The sequence below is a fragment of the Clupea harengus genome, chromosome 26 (genome assembly GCF_900700415.2).
Source record: "Clupea harengus chromosome 26, Ch_v2.0.2, whole genome shotgun sequence".
NCBI lineage: Eukaryota > Metazoa > Chordata > Actinopteri > Clupeiformes > Clupeidae > Clupea > Clupea harengus.
In genome coordinates this window covers 8,312,343-8,334,575 of record NC_045177.1, presented here as the reverse complement: position 1 = coordinate 8,334,575, position 22,233 = coordinate 8,312,343, and the positions used below count along the sequence as shown (strand labels likewise).

Sequence of the window (22,233 nt, the reverse complement as noted above, 5' to 3'; positions counted from 1 at the left end):
GGGCGGAAATTCTGCCCTGCGGACGCAGTGCGGACACTAGCAGAGTTCTAATCTGTTGTAAACAATGAGAATGGCTACAGCAGACTATTTTTATTTTATTTTCCACGAGGTGTGCGTGGCCTTTTTTACATAGTCTGGTAATACATCTATGAAATGTAATGAAAATTATATATTTTACTGTGAATAATAAAGGACGCAATATATCCGATTATTTTCGTGTGGATCACTGTGCACTGTGCGATTTTTGTAGTCCTGGTAATCTTTTGTTTGGCATGTTGGTAAGGTTATTTAGAGCAGTGGTTCCCAAACTGTTTACAGTCCCGTACCCCTTCAGACATTCAATCTCCAGCTACGGAAATTTAGGTCGCAACTATCTCAAAAAAGGCCCACAAAATCCTGGGGGGACTGTGTAGCCACACCGGGAGAAGACAGACACACTCCATCGCATTCACATAACCACACAGGGATACCGGGAAGCACCAGCCAGTAGGCTATTTTATGGGAAAGATAACAATTGATTAAAAAAAAAGAATTAACCTGAACAAAACCGAAAGGAATAAAACCACACGGGCTCTCTGTACGTGGCGGGACTGACGAAGGACGCTGGAGAAGGGAGGATCTTTTTTTTTTCTTTTTTCTGATACACACACACACAAACACACCTTAGTTACGGCCCCTTTTTTCCTTAAGTATATTGGTATTTAACGAGCTGAGAGACTAGCTGGCATGTATGGTGGGACACTAATCTGGATTTAGCATAACGATACGGCCCTGCTAATGTGGCGTCTTCCACAGGTCCAGGCCTGTCTTCAATGTGTCAGCGCACCTCTCCTTCAGCCCATTAGAGATCAGCACCCAGCAGTTTGACTGTACGGAGCACAAGGAGGCTTTCCCTACAGTCACCCTGACCATCTGCTTCAAGTGGAGTGAGGAAACAAAAAGCACAAAAGGTAGTTTTTGACCAGCCAATAGTGGGTTTAGACTATATTAAGATAAATTCAAATAAATTCAATAATTTATTTATATAGCGCCATAACAATACAATTGTCTCAAGGCGCTTTACAAAGCCCAGAGCCTGGACCCCCTTAGTGCAAGCACAATGGCAGCAGGGGCAAGGAAAAACTCCCTGTTAGTCAGGAAGGAACCTTAAGCAGCCTTAAGCATGTGTTTGTTTATGTATTTGTCTGTTGCCAGATGTACTGAGCACAGGGCTGACGCTGGACTATGACCTGATGCTTGACTCCCAGAGAAAAAACAGCAGAGGTTTTCTTGCAGCGAAAAACATCACTCTGAGAAGTATTCAGCCAAGGCTTCATCTAAACAAGACCGAAATGTGCCAAAATCACACCATCTATATGCCAGTAGGTCACATCTCTAATGTGTCATCTCTACAGCTAATGTAAAGATAACAGGGCGCTGGCTGACTTTTTGACTGCCAGCTTCTTCCTCAATATCAGAGTTCAATAAACCCAACTGCATGAAATAGAAATGCTACCTTTGTAGTTTCTGTAATTCCTGAATGTCACCTTTACAGATTCAGACTCTCTGAATCTGAATGTCTACCGGCTCCTCTGCATGAAAACGCGTGTTTGAAATGCTATGATGCTGATATCAGTGCTGTGAAGTTTTGTGACTTTGTAACTTTTCTGACTGGATACTTACTGAGTCTCTCTGCTGCAGAGCTGTGTAATGGACACGCTGTCCCCTGTCAAAGTCAAGGTGAACTTCTCTCAAGCTGAGAGCCAGCAGCCTCATGGAATTTTAAATGTTGACAGTAAGAGGGAGGCTGTAGTGGAGGTAGGCCTTTATTACTAAATGTTATTAATGATTCTTGGATTTTATGAGAATACAATTTTATTTGTATTATAGTTTATTTTTAAAGTAAACTTTGATTAACATTCATGCATGATACATCTTTATTTTGATCAAGTTGAAGGTCAAACTACCTTAGTTTATTTTCAGGGCTAGTTATGTTGTCACTGTAACCATATTTACCACTGAGATATTTCAGGAGTATACAGATTTTTTTTTTTTTTAAATACACGTCTACACTAATGCATTTGACATTTTTATTAAAAGCAACACGTCATATGTAACTAATATTTGTCAGGTGCCCTTTGAGAAAACATGTGAACACAATGCCACATGTGTGGCAAAGCTACAACTGGATTTCAACTTCACGTGAGTCACTCTTTAAAGCAACATTATGCAGCACCTCCCAGCCAGAGATCTAACAAAATTTGGTGCTACAGTTTGAACTTAGCTGTTGTGAGTAAAATGAACTATTCTCTTTCAACAGCTCCCCAGCACTGCTGGTGTTCACTGATCAGGACTACTTATATGTGAGAGTGGCATTGTCTAATGTGGGCGATGATTCCTATAACACCAGCCTCCATTTCCACTATCCCAAAGGCCTGTCTCACTCCAAGTTAGATGTTATCAAGGTAGAAGCAACAAAAACAGCAAACTCTGTTAATCATAATATATTTCTCTCATACTTTATCTCATGATGTTTATGGGACAGTCCATGTCAAATCAACCACGGGTTCTCTGGTGGTGAAGAAATGCCATCTCAGATATCAGAGCCCATGATGGGTATACAACATTTCTAAGGAGATTTCTGAGACTTCTAAACTTCAAACTTTTAAAAGTGTAAAATGTTGATTGGTTCATATGCATATTGGTTCATCTTCCACCAGCAAAAAAATGTTTTGTGTGTGTTTATGTACATGAGGCGGGGAAATAAAACTGGTTGAATTGACATGGAATTGGCTTTATTTCATTTGACTTGAATCTCTTAATTCTAAAAGCAAAACAAGAGAACTCTGACTCGCTGTGATGGAGACCCAGATAAAACCGACCTCACCATATGCAGTGTGAGTCTTCCTGTCTTTCGCAGTCAGAGCTGGGTAAGTGTTTCAGTTCATCACACACACACACTTACACTTGTCCTGTCATTTCAGTGAAATTAAGATTCCTAGATACGTTTTGAATTCCGCTTCAAAAGGCATTTTGGAAGATGGGGGGGATAAGCAGTTTCTATTTCCCTGAGTTCTTGTTTCCTTTCCAGGCCGTATTCAATGGGTCATTTCACATCACCTCTAGTCTGAAGTGGAATGATTTCATTACAATGACCATCACTGCGCACAGGTAAACTTTGTTGCTGACTTTTTAATTCATCCTCCAATGCTGTCTAGTCCATGTCTTTACAACAGGAGCACAGTGAGAGTTTCTAGTCCATATCTATATGACAGGAGCACAGTGAGGGTTTGTAGTCCATGTCTTTACAACAGGAGCACAGTGAGAGTTTCTAGTCCATATCTATATGACAGGAGCACAGTGAGGGTTTGTAGTCCATATCTATATGACAGGAGCACAGTGAGAGTTTCTAGTCCATATCTATATGACAGGAGCACAGTGAGGGTTTGTAGTCCATATCTATATGACAGGAGCACAGTGAGAGTTTCTAGTCCATATCTATATGACAGGAGCACAGTGAGGGTTTCTGTGGCAAACATACCCAAACAAACTTTGCATTCCTACAGCCTCAGCTTTTGCCATCAGGCTGTGCCCAACTGTCACTATCCGCTTGCTCATGATGATGATGATGATGATTATGATGATGACAACGGCGACAAGAAGAAGAAGAACAACAACAATAATAATAATGATAATATGATGGATGATAATTATAGTGATAATATACATTTTACATTTGGTCTAATAAGCTTACTTTGAGATATAGCAGAGACCTGTAGTGACAAATGTCTTTCAGCAGCACCACGAAAGGCAAAGACTACTTTCTCTGCGTCTCAAGCCTTGATCAAAGTTATCATGCACATAGATCTTCAGAAAAAATGTTTCTATACCAAATTCTTGGAATGATTGATTCTTATGAAATGTTTATTGCTGTGACTCAGTCTCCAAAATGCTGAATGACAACCCCAGCACTTACCGAAATGTTTGGTGAACACTTTCTTTTACAGTGACAATGGGGATCCCAAGGATATTCCTCTATCAAAAACCCTTCCTGTTCTTTTTGCAGTCGACCTAGCTGTGAAATTGTAAGTCCTGTGTTGTCTCTTCCAAACAAATGAAACCCTATCCAGATAACAGTTACAACAGTACTAAGTTTGTCATAGACCAAACAAAACTGTAATTGAAATATTGTGTTGGTCATTTGTATGCGTTTGTGTTTATCTCTTAAGCCTGGACACCCCTGGTGCCTCGACAACATATGTTGATTATTCACTGGAGGACAGAGGGCCTAAAACACTCACACATATGTACCGGGTAATCAGTCTACCTTTATTAGGGCAATGTCAACATAAATATTACAGCTGTATTCACAATTCACGACTGCACTGTTGAATGACCATCATGTCTTTCCATCTGATGCTATCTGTCATTTTGTTACATTACAGGTAGCTAACATAGGCATGGTACCTCTACCGGTCACAGTTAAATTTACCTTCCCAACAAAACCTGGGAACTACGTTGAATTTAAAAGCTACAATATTTCACAACTTAAGGTGGTCTTACATCTCAATCATATAACAACAAAATTATCCATCCGCATTTTGTGTTCTATGTGCTCATTAGGAAGGTCACACAAGATAAATAACATTTTACTTGTATTTTTAAAGGACAATTACACCATACAGTGCAGTCCCCCTCTGGAGACAATTACTCAGGTAAAAAAACTTTGCAACTACTTTTAGTTGTAGGGCTGTAAGATTTCGCTACCCTTTATTATTTAAGGGGCAATTTGTTTTTACTTAAACAAAGCTAATACATGAGTGATGTATAAAAACTAATTTCAACAGTTTGGCATACATTTTCAATTTCAGGAGAATTGTAGCTTTTGGTGGCCTTTCCCCCTTAAACTGTCATTAATCTTTAACTGTTGCTGATATTTTCAATAAAGCAAAGAGCTCAATTGTTTCACAGAACTGTTCTAAGATGGAAAGCTGCAAGATGGTTGAGTGTCACATTCCCACATTAGACAAGTTTGAGTCAGTTGTGTTCACACTGACTGTGAGTGCAGCCTTCAACCTCAATCCCAATGTGAGTCCCCATATCTGATTCATACTTCACATGGCTGTAATCACAAAATAATGTAAACTCAGATGAAGGGTGTGACCCATCAACTGACACTCTCTGGCTCTCTTCAGAAATATACATTCACTGAAATGAGGTTTAATAAGGACTACAAAAGTTTTGTGGAAATCAACTATAATCAATCACGTTACATACAGACTGGAAACGACCAAACTGTAAGTTGGCTCCCATTTAAAATAGTTCTGAGTTGTATACATACAGCTAGTGTGTCTGCAGTCATCCTCAGTAGTGCTTGTTTCACGGCAGGTTCCTGGACAAGTTTCAGACTTCCATCGGACTCAGGTAATCCACACTCAGGTTTTATTCTCAATTTAACTTGTTTGAATGGATGAAGAAGGGCATGCCTTTAAGACGAGGGTGCACCCACACATCCACACACTCACTACAAATATGCTGTTCATTGGTGGTGTGCATGTTTGATGGGATTTTATAGTAGTTTCTAATGGACAGTAACGTTCACTGTTTAAAAACCTTTCACAACTGTGTGACCCTTTGTTTCCTGTTACTTAGGGTGTAAGCAGAGCTGAGTTCATTGTTCCAATCAACAAACCTCTGATCATGGGTTTAGCAGGTGCTGGAGGACTGTTACTGCTCATCTTTATTATTGTAGTTCTGATCAAGGTACAGTGGGGTTTGGTATATATGCATGCATGCTGTATTAGTATTTTTTAAGGTCATCAAATGTTAGTGGTAAACCCTTCTTTCTCTCTCTTTCCCCTTCCCTCTCTTTCTCTATTTCTCCCTGCCTCTCCCTTTGTCTCTCTTTCCACTGTTTCCCGTAAAGTGTGGATTTTTCAAGCGTAACACATTTGGGGAGGAAGGTGAAGGGGACCAGGACTTTGGTAACCCCAGTAAGGAGGAGGATCCAGAAACCCCGGGGACTGTGGCAACACCGCCTGAGGCCAAGCCTCTTATGAGCGAAGACTCCAAAGAAAATGGCTCTTCTCCAGTGAATGACTACATTGACAATCCCGTCTCTGAGAAAACAGATGCTCAGTGTGAAGAGTAAAGTCACTTAGAGTTCTGGTCACCGGCCTCTAGAGGATTTGAGTTGAAAAAGTACAGCCTGCTTCCGTTTAGAAAAACATTTCAAATGACATCTCTCCACTCTGTGACTGCAACGTCACAAGTACGTTTAACTATGCCTGTCGTACAGTAAATACTGAAAATAGTAAATCATTTTAGCAGAAGTAACTATATTGCATGATTTGCATGATGAGAGATTTATTCTGATTAATTATTTTATTTGTATTATTTTGAACACATCACTTGAAATGTATTTTATTATTATTTCAGTTTTGCCTTGGACTACATCTACCGCCTATTTTAGAAAAGTGGCCGTGAGGTGTTTTGACATCTTCAGACTTCTCAGGAACTTTTAGCCTAATTTTTAGTATGCAAGCAGTCCAGGTACTTTGTAAATAGTGAGCGGAAAGCTGTACAGTTTTGGGAGTCGTGGATGTTCTTTCTTTTCTTTCTGGCACCTAAAGATGCAGTCCGCAATTTTGTTTTGGGTTCGCAAAAGGTCAACAGCCAATCAAATTGCACCTCTTCCTTCTGTCCCCCTGAAGCACCGTGTTGATTGGCAGGGAATGTGTATGGCTTGGTCCGAGCCATTTTGTTTGTTTTCCCATTTACAGGACCAGGTTTTTATTTTTTTAAATATGGGGATGGTGGCCATGAAAGTTTTTCTTCACTTTAGTAGCTAACATTTCACCCAGTGTAGCAGCTTAAATGGTAAAAAAAACAGCCCTTCATGTGTCCTTTAGCATCCAGAAGATGTAGGTATACAGTATGAAACATTTCACAGCTGAATTTGAATCTCTATTTATTTTTAAAGCTTGCGAACAAAAAATGTACCCTTAGCTTACTTTTGTTGCCATGGTTCCTACTCTGTTTCCTTTGTTGCCATGGTTCCTACTCTAAGTGTGTGAATTGTATTAATCTTTTTATTAATAATCGAGATTATTATTCATGCAGCAATGTTTGTTCGTACAAAAGATATTGTAATTTTGTGCATAATAATAATGATACAAATAATAATAAATACAGTCAATCTCCAAACCTACTTTGTCAATGTCAAAAAGCTTTGTAGCTTAACTTTTGTGTTTTACACCTTAAGGTGCTTGGTAGAGATAAGTTTTCTTTTTACTGTGTGTAAGTTTGAAAGATATGCTCTTCCTTTCTGTCCCTGAGGTCTTATGACGGCAATATGCATTTTGGTGCATTCACAAATTCTCTATTCTAATCATCGGGACCTACCTTAGGCAGACATAAGCCACAATGTAACATACCTGGCCTAAACAGTAGCAGGAAAGGATGCTGACATACATAATTGACACCATGGGTTGGAGCATGTGATGACACGATTGGAAGACAGAAGGATGTATGTAGTGCTTGATGAACCCCTCCTCGAGTCATCACTTTTTCCTAGTCATGATTTAACTAGTTTCTGTCATATGTCTGTTAGCCATGTGTCTTTCACTGAAATAATGGGACTGTATGTGTGACGTGTTGAGTTTGTAATAAGAACAGAGCTTTGGATTTGTTGCTCGACCCTGTGTGGTGTAACCTTTCCCCGTGCCGTGAATAAAGCTGCAGTCTCACATCTGTGTTGCCTGAATGATTTACCACAGGTTCAAACAGAATACTATAGATCTGTGTCCAATGTGAGCAAAGGACTGTGTGTTGAAAATGCCTTTGTAAGACTGGATTTTCATCGTTCATCTTCCCAGCTCTTTCTATGACCTGCTATAAGAAGTTTACGAACCAATGGTTAGAGTCCAGTAAAGTAAACCCCATTGTGGGACGAAGTATTAAATGAATGAAGTGTAAAATTGCCAATATGTCTTTTTTGTTACTTGTTGCTGATCGAGAGTTCAATCTACCAATCCACCAAACAACTCAAAACAAGAGTGAATACCAACAGGAGAATACACCTTTTAGCATTGGCAGAGAATTTTGGCAAATTTGACTTGGGTGCTACCCACATAAGCTGTGCACAAATGCATGATCCTTACAAGTTGGACATCATTGTAAAGGTAAATAAACAGGCTTTCCAACGATATAAAATACAATGCTAATTAGCATTGTAACAACAGAGAAATAAATCGACCAAACCTTTTTTGCCGAGTTTTAGATAGCAATAAATGTATAAGAAGTAATGTTCACTCATCTCATGCCTCTCTGCTCCGTCCCTCTCCGATCTATGTGGACAAGGCTCCCCTGGCGATCCCTGCTGCCTACCTCATCAGCTGCATGACGGCCATAGCACTGGGTGGCTTCTTGCCGCTCGGCTTCCTGCTCAAGAAAGTCGCTCCACCCACCACCAGCAACGTGAAGGCCTTTCTGACCAGAGAGAAGACCCAGAGGTCCCCAGAGCCTGAGCCTGACATCCAAGACTAGGACCCCCCAAATTATTTGTATACAAAATAATTATAATAATTCCCTTTGTATACCTGATGTATTTACATGTTCTTATGCTGTTTGTTGCCGAATGCTTAGTGTATTTGTTACCATTTAAGTTCATGTTTGTTTGAAATTCAAACTTTTTCCATTGAGAGAAAATGTCACTGTATGCACTAGTAAACCTATACAATAAATATCAATGCCCTTGATTTTTCTTGATACATTTATTCACACTAAAAAAATGTTTTACTGTACAGACAAAATAAAGTAGAAACATTTGGAAAAACTATATTGTTGCATCCTCACTGATAAAAATAAGACTGAATGATATCTGGTACACATTGACTTGGCCCTGTCCACTACAGAGGTTAGTGGTCACAGTTAACAAACATACATTTGCTCAAGGGAAAATATAAATAGCATGCGGACTGAACTAATATGTTTGTGTGTGTGAGTGTGTGTGCGCGCGCCATGTTGACAGTTGCAGCAGCTGCTTGAGAGTCATATAGCAGAGTCCTGTACAACCTCAACATTTCAGCGAGGCTCCAGTTCCGCACTCAGGCTTCTGTCCCGTAACATTGGCTGCCTGACGGAGCGTTTTGAGGGCACAGACCATGTCACAGTCTGCACCGGTAGACTGTGCCGGCCCTGCGAGTCCGCCTGTGTCATAGGTATCCCTACCTCAGTGTGGAGAGGGGCACGCTGCCGCACAGCCTCCTGGGAGTTGGAGTGTGCGCTGGGAGTAGGAGCCTTTGGACTGAAGTCCCAGGGAACTTGAGTAGGTGGCTGGGGCTGGTAGGCGGTAAAGGGGAGAGGAGGAAGGGGCGACAGGTCCACAGCGAGTGGTTTGTAAGACCTGTGGGGGTTTGTGATCGGGGTGGAGCAAGGGACTGGCTTTCTTCGGATGGCCACAGGCTCTTCTTTCACGTCTTCCTCTTTTTTCATCACTTTGACGAAGGCAGGTTCTGACTTTAGGGCAAGCACTCTCTCGGAGACCACTGATGAGGCCTTAGTGTGACCTCCAGTCTCTTCTTTACTAACCTTGGAGCAGAGCCTTGTCCCATCCATCAGAGGAGCTAAAACAAGGCAAACAGAGACTGATCAGATCAAAATATCCATGTTGTATTTCCATCTGTAGGAAGTGCTGTATATGTGAGGAAAGACTGTCCCATGAAGCTCGCTTAAGAGGTCATAAACAAGGATTTCTGTTTTGGATAGATTAAATGGTGACCTATTTAGGATTCTAAAATCACTACAACATTAAATTATGATGGTGAGGTATCAAGTCAACTTGCTGTGTCTGCAGATTAAGGTGTAACAGAGAGGTGAGGTTAAACGCAGACCGTTCAGGTCATTAATGAACCTTTACAACTGTAAATACATGCCTGAATTCTCAAAGAGTTTGAGCAGACAGTCTGCACTATACAACATTTGGAAGATTTGGCAGGTAATCTGGTAGCTGTATTTGTGCAGAGGCAGGTATTGATGTCCATTACCTGTGTCGGTACAACTATCAGCTGCATCCATCTCTAGATCCGCATGTCCATCATCATAATCCTCATCAGGCCGACAAGGACTCAGATGGGTGAAGAGGGTGCTCAAGACTGAGGGAGTGGGACCTGGACACACACAAAAAGCAAAATACTTAAGAGCAGGATCCTTTTTGAACCCATGTCGTCGATCTCTGTGAGCAATGCAAGAGTGTTATCCCAGAGGAAGCTTTTCAGGAGACAAAATCCTTACCAGGAGGTGTTGGGGAACTGGACCCCTCTGTCTTGATACGCGGAGGATCTTCACACGCAGAAGGAGCTGATGAGATGCTGATGGTTGGCCGGTCAGCCTGCGATGGTAAGGTGGTTGGTGGTGTGGCAGTATGGGGTGTGTGGGCGTCGGGTGTTGGGTCAGCTCCAGTGGACGCTGCTCTGTCTGTGTGGGCTGGAGAGGGGGCAGGCTGATGGGCAGAGCTGGGACGCTCTGAGGAGAACTCAGCATCGTTCGCTCCAAAGCCGAACCGACTCACGGCATTGGACACGGGACGGGGAGCAGAGGAGAAAAAACCCAACCTGCAAATTGGAGATAGAAGAGGAGAGCATTTGCAAACTCAACTAGTTGAATGTCATCTTCATTCATTTCTAAATGAAAAATGGAATCACACAATGTATATTGGGTTGATGGTTAACCACTCAGACCTTTACAGATCCGTTTCATTATTTGGCAGCTGTGTTTTTCTAAACTGACAAACAATGCATCAAAGATGCCAAGTTCATAATTTTTGCCATTGTTCAGCTGTAACACAAGTGATAGCTTAAGTTTTTCAGTCATGAGGTCATTATGCATTAAATAAGCATTAAGCATTAATAAGCATTAATATGCATTTAATAAGTCATAGAGCCACTCATAAAGACACTGCTACACACCAGAAATAGCACAACTGTTTGTGTAGACACAGTGGAGGCAGAGCATGTGCACACAGCTTGCAAATACCCCTTAATAATAGCAATAATAGTGTTCTCCTGTTGGAAATAACACCTCAAAGTTAAAGTTGCTTGTATGATGTTCGTGTGTGTGTGTGTGTGTGTGTATTACCCACTTCACAGGGTCAGTCTGCGATGGTAAGGTGGTTGGTGGTGTGGCAGTATGGGGTGTGTGGGCGTCGGGTGTTGGGTCCGCTCCAGTGGACGCTGCTGTGTCTGTGTGGACTGGAGAGGGCGTAGGCTGAAGGGTAGAGCTGGGGTGCTCTGAGGAGAACTCAGCATCGTTCGCTCCGAAGCCGAAGGGACGCGGGGGCTGGGGTTCAGGGACCGGAGCAGTGCTGTAAAAACTCAACCTGTGAAAGCAGATGAGGAAGCACACATGAGCGACACACACAAAGGGGAAAAGAGCTCCACTGAGCCGGTGTTGATGTTATTAACATAGTGCCTGCGCCGCCGACGTTAACAGACACGGACAATTTGAACTGTGGCTACAGGCAATGATGTTTGGCCAAAACTGCACCACTGTTGCTTGTCTGAAGTGTGTGAATGTGTGTGTATGTGTGTGACTGTCCATGTGAGTTTTAGTTACACACTTTACGGGATTAGTCAGGAAGTCTACAGCAGGTTCAGGTTCCAGTTCCTGCGTTTCAGATTCCAAAGTTCCAGTATCCACCTTCTGTTCTTCAAGATACTGCAGTAAACATACAAACCGGTCAATGTTAAGCCTTCACTGTCCACTGTCTAACAAAGAAACTAACAATGAATTCTCAATGAGTGGAAACCCAGTATACACTTCAGTTACCCCAGAGGTTTTCTACATGCCGACAGCTCAGAGATCAGCTGGGCTATGATATTATGGGATGTTCATAAATCTGTCCAGGACTAACCTTGTCCAGTAGTCGTTTGGTAAGGTCAGTAAGTGGATCATGAGAGAACTTGCAGTTGTTGTCATGGTAGCACGTATTGCCTGTGTGGAAGAACTTGCAGGGAAAAGTTCTTGCAAAAAAGGTCAAGGAGTCCTAATATTTTAGAGAGCACTCAGAACACAGAAATATCTTGGCTACTGATTTTGACCAGATAAACTCATACATTCAGAAGACCTAACCATCAGATCACTGAAGGTAAAGGATATTGTGCATGTAGAGACAATGGTCTCCTTTCAAGCAGAAGCCCTGAACATAAAATTTACACACTTCGTTCAACTTGAAACTTCCAAGGTCACGGGAATGCTCGAACTGGCACTCGTCACCCTAAATAATAATAAAAAGAAAACACACGTCAAACATCCTGATCCAATCAAAGGGTGAAAATGAAAAGGAACACTTCCTTTATTGAACTACCCTCTCCCCCATTCATCTCTCAAAGCTGACTCACTTTAAGACACCTTTCCCAGAGAAAGTGCTTGCAAATCAGGCGCCCGTTCACTGCTATGGAGTTCAGCTCTTTGAACTCTTCAGTCATGAAGGGCTTTCTCTCTTCCTGTTTGGGCATGTGTCTCTGCTGGAAGATGAACACAGTGGAGAGAACATCAAGGCTTTAAGGACTGTAAACCACTCACCTTCTTCTGCTCTCTGTTAGAATCAACATAGCCAGACATGGAATTGGTTTACAATGATCAAAACAAATGTAATAATAAATATTGCTCCCACCAGTATTAATACCAAATTATCCTATAGTTGCCTCTACACCTAAGTTATAACATACATCGTAAGATGAATAATGTAATACTGGCTCTAGTTCCTAAAGACAATTTAGAGCTTCTAAGTTGACTATTTGAATATTATGACCAGATGTTTGCAATTCGGTTTCAACTACACTGGTTTGAGGGGCCCAAAAACACCTCCTCGCCTACCGTTTGCCACTTGTCTCGTCCTCTTTTTGACCCAGCTTCATGTCTCTGGTTGAAAGCACCTCTTCGACTATTTGTTCTTCTTTTGTCCTCAAGAACACATCCTTTACCCCTGTTGGTATCTTGGCCCTGTCGCTTATGGACGTATTTTATGTTTGCTCTGTGCGTATTGTTTTTGGCAAAGTGTTCTCTCTTGTTGACCCTTTCACACTCCCTCATTTGTCCACTCCTCAGGTGACCTAAAGAAAACAATAGGGGGGAACCAGTTGTTACTACTTTTTCTGTTACTTTCTAATAAAAAAAAAAAAGACTTATCTTAACCCATCAACTAGAAAAACAACCAGGAGCCAGAGGAGTTTAAGCATGTGTTCATTCCTCTGACACCCACGTAGCATAAGCTGTGATAAACAGCACTTACCATCAGAACTAGGACCCAATCGGCTTTGCCAAGTTAAAGGACGGCTCAGCTTTTGATGGGCATCTGCCCGGTCCTCTATATATCTAAATGGGTCTGTGTGAAATGGTCCATCTGTTTGGGAATCATACCCCTTCCTTGCATCACCACTTGAACCATCCTGCAGGCAGACATGTTAAAAGGTATATCAAACTGCCATGTTGTATTGCTACGTGGTATGAAGACAATCTGCAACCGTAGCATTTATTTTTGCCGGAATGCTTTACTGTCAAATGGTAAATCATGGTAAAGCACCACAAAAAGGCATGTTTTCCCCTTACGTTCTTTTTCTTCCTTTTCTCAGGGTTTCCATTCCTGGGGTTTTGGTATGGCCTCTTCGGCTTCTGATACAGCTGATCCGCCCTAAACCAGTGAAACAAAGGTAATATTTGGATTTATTCACAGTGAAGGAAATTAAAACGCGTTTGTCTGACGTCACACGTGTGTTCAAACAGTGACATGGCAACAAAATGAAGCCCTCAAAACGTCACTAGATCATCCGCTGGTATTATGCATGTAAGAGAAAAGTGAAGGACTTATGGGGCCTTCAGATGCTATCGGAGAGATCATGAATGGTTAAAAAAAAAAAAAAAACATAACTTCTAGTGGGAAACCTGATACCCGAGTTGCCACCGTGACGTCACTACAAAAATGGCAAAGCATATGACATCAATAGATGATAAGAATTTGTTTAATACTATCGTGTTGTACATTAAATGTGTGCGTATGGCAATGATTGAACAAAGTCCTTTCCATAAACATAAAGTTAGATTTAAGTTAACTTGATTGCTGAACTGCTGCCGGATGATTTTCTTGAGTTAGATTAACGTAATATGCCGAAGCATGGTTCACTGTAATATAGGCCCATTTATGTCTATGGTTCACTGGCTAAGAGGTCATCTGTCTGACGCCCAACGCCGCTTTGTGTGATATCATCCATTACGACAAGCACTTGAAGGCAGCATTAGGCTTGTCCACACTGTCAACTATATATTAGAGCTAATAGAGTTCAGTACCTACAACGTAAAATAATGAACTTACTTGTGACATGCTGACGTTTCATAGTTCAAATCCACCTCCCCCGGTGGACTGGAAAATAAGTTCGCAAATGCCATTTCTCGCTACAGGTCAATTAGCAAAATCAAACACAGACCAACCTCAGCAGTTAAAGTCTAAACCAGACATTGTGACCTTAACCAGCAAAAATGTTGTCATGAAATCTTAAAACAAACTGAAGAAGAGGCATGGTTCTCTGCAACACTTTTTTAAGCTTAGCTGGCTAACTTTGTCTGTATTTAGTCGCACTAACATTTAACACGATTTGAACATTGGCTACCGAATACGTGTTTGTCCTATTATCAATTAAAAAACATAACTAACGTTACGTGCAAATTCAGAGTTGTTCTAAACACGAATTGACAATCACTTCCACTAGCTGATGTACCGACAGGGTGTACAAACATTCACTCTCTCGCGGAATTCTCAGTGTTCGAGAACATTACTGCCTCCTAGAGGCAAGGAGGATATTATTTCACGGCTCCTCAGAATATTCCAAAAAGTTTTGTAGTTGCTTTTGTTGATCCGATTGTAAAGTGACCTTTTGATTTTAAAGTCTCTTAGAAAAAAAGTCTAAATAGAGGCACTCCATCTCCTAATTAAGAACAGTCGCCAACATCATTTTATTAGATTACATATAGGCCTACTCCACATTCAGACGCTTAGAAAACAATGAATTTGGGCTGAAAACGCGAGCAGTAGCCTAGGCTACTCCTAAATAAAATGTTGTCTTTCTTTTTTTGTTATTCTTTGGTTATGTTATCATTCATCTCCGATGTCACAATAAATAAAACTATGTTTTCATATTTCTGTAAAATCTTGTTATATTACCCTATCTTGTCAGTCTAGCTTCTTTCGCTTCTGCCGTTGTCTTTCATATCCTTCATCTTGTCAACAAATTTACACTGTCCATTAGAGCAGGGGTTCCCAACCTTTTCGACTCCGAGGCCCAACTTTTCGTATTTGTAACAGGTCGGGGCCCAACAGACACCCTGCTTATTTTAGCTAATCTATATTCCATTAGGCTAATTTAATCTATAATGCATTCATTCTAATTAATAAGCGATTGTTATGTGTCACAAAAAGCAACATCAGCACCTGCTACAGGTGGAAGCCTAGAAATGAATAAAAGAAATATAACTCTAGATATTGCATCCAAATTGTATTGCGCAACAGAAAACAACATAAAACCACAAGTTGCAGTAGGCCTAGGCCTATTTGTGCACAGCAAACAAGCAAGGAAATAAAACCAGAATAGACCCAAAAGATAGCATGCACTCAAAACAAGTGATGAAACATGCAAACAAGACCACTCAGCTAGGCCTAATTAAAATAGGTGATGCTTCAGACATGCAAATAGTAGGTTCAAATAGGTCAATATAATGATTCAAATAATTGAAATAATGATTTAAATCTGTGGCTGCAATCTATTATCAACATAAATAGCACCAGGCATTCCTGGGCAGTAGTTCTCCACAGAAAAGCATGTCCTCTTGTAGAATACCACTCCAATGATAACGCACAAAAAACAGCACTAATGCAGCTTTACTGACGTCCGTCGACCCGTCTTGTTTTAAAAGGAACGGGCTGCTTTTCATCCTTTCCAGGACCTGGTTCTGTACGTGAGTGCTGGATGTTGCGTCTCCAAATGTCGATTCAGATTTGAAGGTTTGAGCGCCTCATTAGACAGCTTTAAAACGCACTCAACACACTGCGCCCTGGGCTCAACCTCCATTCAGAAAATCAAATCTAATTTAATCAGGGTTGTATTTACGCTGAATTTTAGTAGTTTTTGGTATGACATTACCAGTGAGTGCTGTCATTCTTCCGCTTAAGAAACCGCTAATATCGCCACAGACTGAGCGCCTCAACTTGATGACGCTGTAAAGTTTGATAGGATAGGATATTATTTTCATGATCTGTCTGTTATGCCTATTTATATATTTTTTTATTGTGTTTAAAACATCCAATTTCAATCATAAATTGTATTAATATTAGGGCTGTCAATAGATTAGGGCAGTCAATTTTTCGTGCTCTCTCGCGTCATACAAGGAATCTATGCGAGACATAATGGTGCACCTCGACGGTACATCGTAAGAATTGTCCCCTGAAGCAATTCGGAACATCTCAGTCAGCCCACCGTCTTCAACTATGTTGATGGGCCGTCAGTCACCGGCAACCCAAACTGCTACAGCGTTGGTAACCTTTTAACGGACCGGTCTAGTTATTTTCCTAGAGAAGTCGTGGAGTGTGGGTTGGCGACCATCTAACCTGGGACTGCTTTCTGTCGGGTGCTTTGCATTAAGGCAGGGGTTCTCAAACTTTTGCAAGCTGGGCCCCCCCAAAGCTGGTTAGGGGTAGTTGGGGCCCCCCCAGCGCGCGGCCCGCCGCCACCGCCCTCAACTACACCACCATATATAGATAGATAGATAGATAGATAGCATATTGTTATTGATAGGCCTGACATGTCAAGGTTAGGCTATTGTTAGGCCCATACAGATAATTATTATAACTATTTATTATTATTATTATTATTGTTATTATTATTATCAGTAATAGTAGGCCTATTAGTAGGCTATTCATTATTATCACCATCATTATGTTATTATTATTATAATTAATGATTATCGACCAATTATTATTATTGTATTATTATCATAATAATAATTAGTGTTATTATTGCTATCATTTGGATACTGTTATTATTATGGGCCTCTTGTGATCTTTACAAAAAAATCCTACAGGTCTGTCAATGTGAGACATAAGCCTGCTTTGCACTGCAAAGGTCCTCAAATCTTGGGGCAATGTTTGACAAACATATCCTCAGGTCATCCTCGATCTGTGCGCGGTTGCGGTATTTAGTTTTGAGCGCAGTCAGTCTTGAAAAGCCTGCCTGGCACAAATATGTCGACGCGAAAAGGAGGGGCATTTTTAAGGCTATGTCGCAAAGCTGATCATTGCTATCCAGAATGACGAAATAGGGGAGATGCTTAAGTCTACTGTCACTCTTCAGCTGCTCTTTCATGTCTATTGACAGCTCGTCTGCTGAGCAGAGAAATGGATCTCGAACTTAGGCGAATGAACGGTAGTCCTCTTTGAAATAGGACCCAAACTGATTTCTGATATTCGGCGTGATACAGTGTCATTTGACATAGGTATTGCGCTGAGTTTAGCTCCTATTCTACACGTCTTGCGCGGCCGGCAAAATCAGTGTTTCGGAAATTGTATGGGGTCGGCCAAGCTTAGCGATTCTATGAGCAACTACATAAGATGCCTGCATACACTGCTTGGAGATGGTGGTTCGTTGTTGCTGGAGGCCATCACGTTCATGTTTAAAGAAGTCCACAGGCTTCTCTTTCTGACTTTTACGAATCAGAAACGTGTCCATAGTTGTGTTTGTTTGCTGATACAGTGTGTGTGAAGTTAATAAAGTTCTAATTTCAACGTCGTGTGTGGGTGTGAACGACACGAATAATGGATATGGATAAGGCTGTGCTAGGCAATGATTCCTAACAAAACTAACTGTACACAATGTAGACAGGGACAGCAAAAAATAGTATTCAAGTGCTGGTGTTTTATTTGTTGCAACACGGTGGATGATACAAAAATGTAAAGGTAGGTGTTAAGGAGAAAAGGGCTAGCTGCAGTTGGAAGAAGGTAGCTAGCTAGGCTAGCTCTCAGGCTACGAGCTTTTTCAAAAGACTGTGGAGCAAATTAATCCTTAGAATAGGCTACGAATAGACCCACTGCAAGCGCAGTAAGGTATTACTAAGGAAGGAGTGAATCTTTTAAAAGACTGTTTATAAAGCAATGAATATCTGAATGATACAGGAAACAAGAGAAATTGAACAAACTCTGCAGAGTGTCGTCTCAGGGTGAGCGCTTACCAATGCCTGCGGTTTTTTTTTTATACTCGGAAACTTATGTGCAACTCGCGTTCAAATGATAAAACTCCGTTTTGATTGGTGGATCAGGAGCAAAACCGTATTTGATTTGTTTGGGTCAGTCCAGCCCCTTGCATTTCGCCACTGAGGGAGCTTTCACTAACCAGTGACAGGTCGGCGGTAGTTCATTTTTTTCTCCGTCTGTGACATCGCGCCCCCCCTGGAGAGTGTTCGCGCCCCCCCAGGGGGGCGCGCCCCCCACTTTGAGAACCACTGCATTAAGGTGATAACTTAAAGACGAGCTGCTTCTGTGATAGCTAAATTCAGCTTGACAAATGCTACATACAACTCTAGTTTTGTCGATTGTTCCGTCATTTTGCCTCTTAAACAGAAACTTTCCGCCCAACAATCCCTCAGCTCTCTCCATCTTTCACTACCGTCTCGGTCTCTCCTATCTAACTGATTTGACTTCAGGCACGCGGCGGTATCGTGTCATTGGTCAACGCACACCGGAAATAAACAAAGTTGCGTTAACTGCGTTAAAATATTGTATCGCGTTAATCTCGGCCACAATAATCTCATAGATTGACGCATTAACTTTGACAGCCCTAATTAATATTGTTCCCAACTAAAAATCAGTTCTTCGTGGAAAATTCATGGGAAAAAAAAAACCTAAAACATTTTCGCGGCCCACTGGAAGGTGCTGGTGGGCCGCGGCACATGGGTTGGGAAACCCTGCATTAGAGGATCTCAAAGCGCAAAACCTAACTCACCTAGCTTGTAATAAATGGTCGATGACTTTGGGCATCTGGAAAAACTACAACTCTGTGAGACAGGGATAACACCAATAAGGTAACAGCCTACGTCGAATTATTTCATAACATTGGCAGGGATGTTTATGATGAAAAATAGTAGTCGACAGCTATCCTAACACAACCAAACATCAAACAAGCGCAACACAAGGCAGAGCAAGACAGCTAATAACTTATTACTGACCAATCCAACAGAAAGAAGGTCAGCTAGGCATCAGACTTGCATCCTTTTGTAACTTTTAGCTCTCGCCAACGAGACGCTTGTTCAGTCTCTTGCTCGGTTACTTTCTCTTCTTCTCTCCCTATCCACCGACGGCGATTTCTTCGTCGCCTCTGCCATTATGTCCATACACAGAATACTGCGCCAGCTTCCTCTTATAGCTAGCGGATGGGTCTTATTGTTGTTGCGTGAGGTGGTGCCATAAAGCATTATGTGGTGTCTCGTGAGACTATTTCTCGCGTCCTGTACCCCATAGTTACAGGCGTGTGGTGGCAGTGGCACAGGCGCCATTCTCCATATTACAAGTCAGTGTACCACCAAGATGATTTTGGAGCTGTTATTTTAAGGTAAAATTGTTGCATAATGTTACTTTAAGGTTTTTTTTTATCATTTTGAGTGCAACTGTATGTGATTTAGATGAAGAACTCAACAAATTATAATTAAAAGGTGTGGAAGGTCTACCTAAAAAGCAATCCATTTGGCTCATAAATTCAGTACCCATGGGAAGGTAACCAGTATCCAGGTATTTTACTGTCACCTGTCACCTGTACCGTGAGCACAACTACAACTACGAAGTTTTATCCAATTTTTTGGGGGGATTTCATTCTTCACTGGGAGTACCCTAAAGTCGGGATTTTCCTCATGTGTACCAACGTGTACCAAACCAACAAGCTTGCTAATGTGAACAGAGACTCACTGAATAGTTGTTTTGAATTATGTGCTTAGTGTGTTATACATGTAGTGTTAAATATAATTTAGATCCTTTTAATCTCATGTAAATGTTTCCCTTCCCTTACGGCTGACTCATGCTTCACTCAGACGTGTGCGTTGCAATGCGTTGATCCAACCAGGGATGGATTACCGAACGGCCCAGGGGCCCATGAGCTCAGGGGGCCCCCAAGCCAGAGCTTCTGCGTGAAGTCGTTGTTGTTTAGCTCTTATTTGTGGTTGAAAGAGGTGTATTTTGGTAATTTGCTGTTGGCTTTAATTGAGTGTACCTTCGCTGTGTTCGAAAATGTGCATGTGCGCCAGGGGCATAACTATAGACAATGGAGCTAGAGTGGACCTTCGTAGGCAATGGAGGCCCTGCCTTATTACTTATCTCGGACATATGACTGTCAAGAGTGTTAGAGTGTCGCTAGTTTAATGCGACTGTGATCAACGATTAATTTGTTTTGAATTCATAATGCAATATATGCCCTCGAAATGGCAAACTTGTCTATGTCATGGTTGTCATCATTTTTAGGGGACTATATAAAAAAAAAAACATTCCGATTTTTTGTTATTTTTGTCATATACAGATATTCAATGACGATTGCTGGGTAATATGTATCTTGTTGTCCAATGTCAAGTCTTTATTTGATCATGTGACGAGACGATATGATATAGCTAGTTCAGGCGCAAAATCTGAACGTCAAGACCAAAAAGCTGAACTACGCCTTTCAAACATAAAAGTGGTGATGATTCATGATCATGATTTGCTTTTTCAATGGACAGGGTAGCCAGCCCATTCAGCCTCTCCTGCCCCAAGCTGCCCCTCAGGTAGGTTTTAATGAGTTTCAATTTAGAAAAGGATCACTCGGCTCTTGCCCTGTCACATGTAATGTCAGAAACAATAGCAGGGCAGTGCACACCTCAACGAAGGTGGATGTTACGGAGTAGACTTTGACCTGTCTACTTTCCCAATACAATAGCCGAAGTATCTAATTCGACCGTAAAATCCAACACATTGTTGGTAAAAGAAATATATACGCCTAATGGTGTTTGAGTGTGCGTGCCTGTTTTGTGAGCGCAAAATAATTTTTCCCCGAAGGGCGGGGGGCCTTTGACATGTCCAGGCCCAGGGGCCCATGGTTTCACAATCCGTCCATGGATCCAACGGATGACGGAGGAGTCTGGCGCATGGTGTTGGTGTTTTGAAACGTAATAGTGAGATTGACAGGTCAACAAACCAATCGCACTGCTAGCAAGCTGTTTACCTTGTGGGTAGTAGCATGCTAACATTGAGAGGATTTGCAAAGTGTCTGAGCCACCTATCTAGACGTATTTTTCAGTTACAATAATGGGGTTTTTACATTGTACAGTGTCTATTTCTTGGTAACTTTAAAAAATCTAAGCAAAAAAAAGTCAAACAAACAACTTTTAGGTACAAATACGACCATCTACGGAGTTTGGTCCGCCATCTTTTTTTTTGGAGCTTCGCGTTCTTGAGACGTGACCATAAACGCAATCTGACTGGCTAGTGCCTGTGCTGTCGTATTTGCAAGAAAGGCAATTTGATTGGCTGACGCATGCGTTGCCTCTCGAAAGGTTGAACATTTTTCAACTCTTGCCGCAAGCAATGCATGCAATGCAACGCAACGGAACCCAACGGGCCACAATTCAGTTCGGCAACGGATGACGTCACCCCATTCAAAGTAAATGGGTATCCGTCAACCTTGACTGATCAACGCATTCCAACGCAACCGTGTGAGTGTGCAGTCAGCCAATAAAATTGTCTTTCATGCAAATACGACAGCACAGGCGCTAGCCAATCAGATCCTGTTTATGTTCACGTCTAAAGAGCGCAAAGCTTAAGAAAAAAGATGGCGGACCACACTCCGTAGACGGTCGTATTTTTACCTAAAATTTGTTTGACTTTTTTTTGCTTAGATTTTTAAAAGTTACAGAGAAATAGACACTGTACAATGTAAAAACCCTATTATTGTAACTGAAGAATATGTCTGAAAGGATTTGCGAGTTGTCTGAGCCACCTATCTAATGTTAGCATGCTACTACCCACAAGGTAAACAGCTTGCTAGCGGTGTGATCCGTTGGATCAACGCATTCCAATGCATATAGTGTGAGTCAGCCGTTAGCGAAGTTTATGACGTAATTTTCTGTTACTGGGTTTTCTTAAACGCCGTTTTGCGTATTGGGTTTTTCTTGGTGTACCGTAAAGGGAAAATAAATCAC

The 22,233-nt window shown here is 41.5% G+C and overlaps 3 protein-coding genes across 4 annotated transcripts in view; 1 reads left to right on the top strand and 2 right to left on the bottom strand.

The window, feature by feature from the left end:
- Positions 1–6,305, top strand: part of LOC105905690 (integrin alpha-L-like) — a 75,749-nt gene extending 69,444 nt beyond the window's left edge. Inside the window, exons 16-31 of the mRNA XM_031564084.2 lie at positions 796–950; positions 1,195–1,361; positions 1,681–1,797; positions 2,111–2,181; positions 2,300–2,444; positions 2,811–2,909; positions 3,071–3,150; positions 3,987–4,064; positions 4,209–4,293; positions 4,425–4,532; positions 4,647–4,694; positions 4,951–5,067; positions 5,175–5,276; positions 5,368–5,403; positions 5,632–5,742; positions 5,906–6,305. Coding sequence (XP_031419944.1) covers positions 796–950; positions 1,195–1,361; positions 1,681–1,797; positions 2,111–2,181; positions 2,300–2,444; positions 2,811–2,909; positions 3,071–3,150; positions 3,987–4,064; positions 4,209–4,293; positions 4,425–4,532; positions 4,647–4,694; positions 4,951–5,067; positions 5,175–5,276; positions 5,368–5,403; positions 5,632–5,742; positions 5,906–6,130 — 1,744 coding nt within the window. The 3' untranslated portion in view covers positions 6,131–6,305. The remainder of the gene's footprint in view (positions 1–795; positions 951–1,194; positions 1,362–1,680; positions 1,798–2,110; positions 2,182–2,299; positions 2,445–2,810; positions 2,910–3,070; positions 3,151–3,986; positions 4,065–4,208; positions 4,294–4,424; positions 4,533–4,646; positions 4,695–4,950; positions 5,068–5,174; positions 5,277–5,367; positions 5,404–5,631; positions 5,743–5,905) is intronic.
- A 2,398-nt stretch (positions 6,306–8,703) lies between these two features.
- On the bottom strand, positions 8,704–10,597 carry LOC122128881 (cyclin-dependent kinase 12-like). The gene is made up of 3 exons (XM_042703869.1): positions 10,273–10,597; positions 10,026–10,148; positions 8,704–9,605 (listed from the first exon to the last, which is right to left on the bottom strand). Exons 2-3 carry the CDS (start codon positions 10,054–10,056, stop codon positions 9,064–9,066), a joined length of 573 nt encoding a protein of 190 aa, XP_042559803.1. The 5' UTR covers positions 10,057–10,148; positions 10,273–10,597; the 3' UTR covers positions 8,704–9,063.
- A 310-nt stretch (positions 10,598–10,907) lies between these two features.
- On the bottom strand, positions 10,908–14,797 carry LOC105907476 (zinc finger CCCH domain-containing protein 6-like). 2 transcript variants are annotated; one of them, XM_042703956.1, is made up of 8 exons: positions 13,588–14,797; positions 13,271–13,427; positions 12,856–13,091; positions 12,378–12,500; positions 12,136–12,253; positions 11,891–12,000; positions 11,597–11,694; positions 10,908–11,356 (listed from the first exon to the last, which is right to left on the bottom strand). In XM_042703956.1, the coding sequence occupies exons 3-8, from the start codon at positions 13,069–13,071 to the stop codon at positions 11,017–11,019; spliced, it is 1,005 nt and encodes a 334-aa protein (XP_042559890.1). In that variant the 5' UTR covers positions 13,072–13,091; positions 13,271–13,427; positions 13,588–14,797; the 3' UTR covers positions 10,908–11,016. The 2 variants fall into 2 exon arrangements, with proteins under 2 accessions (XP_042559890.1, XP_031419364.2); XM_031563504.2 differs by having other exon boundaries at positions 10,910–11,356; positions 12,378–12,503.
- Between the last annotated feature and the right edge of the window lie 7,436 nt (positions 14,798–22,233).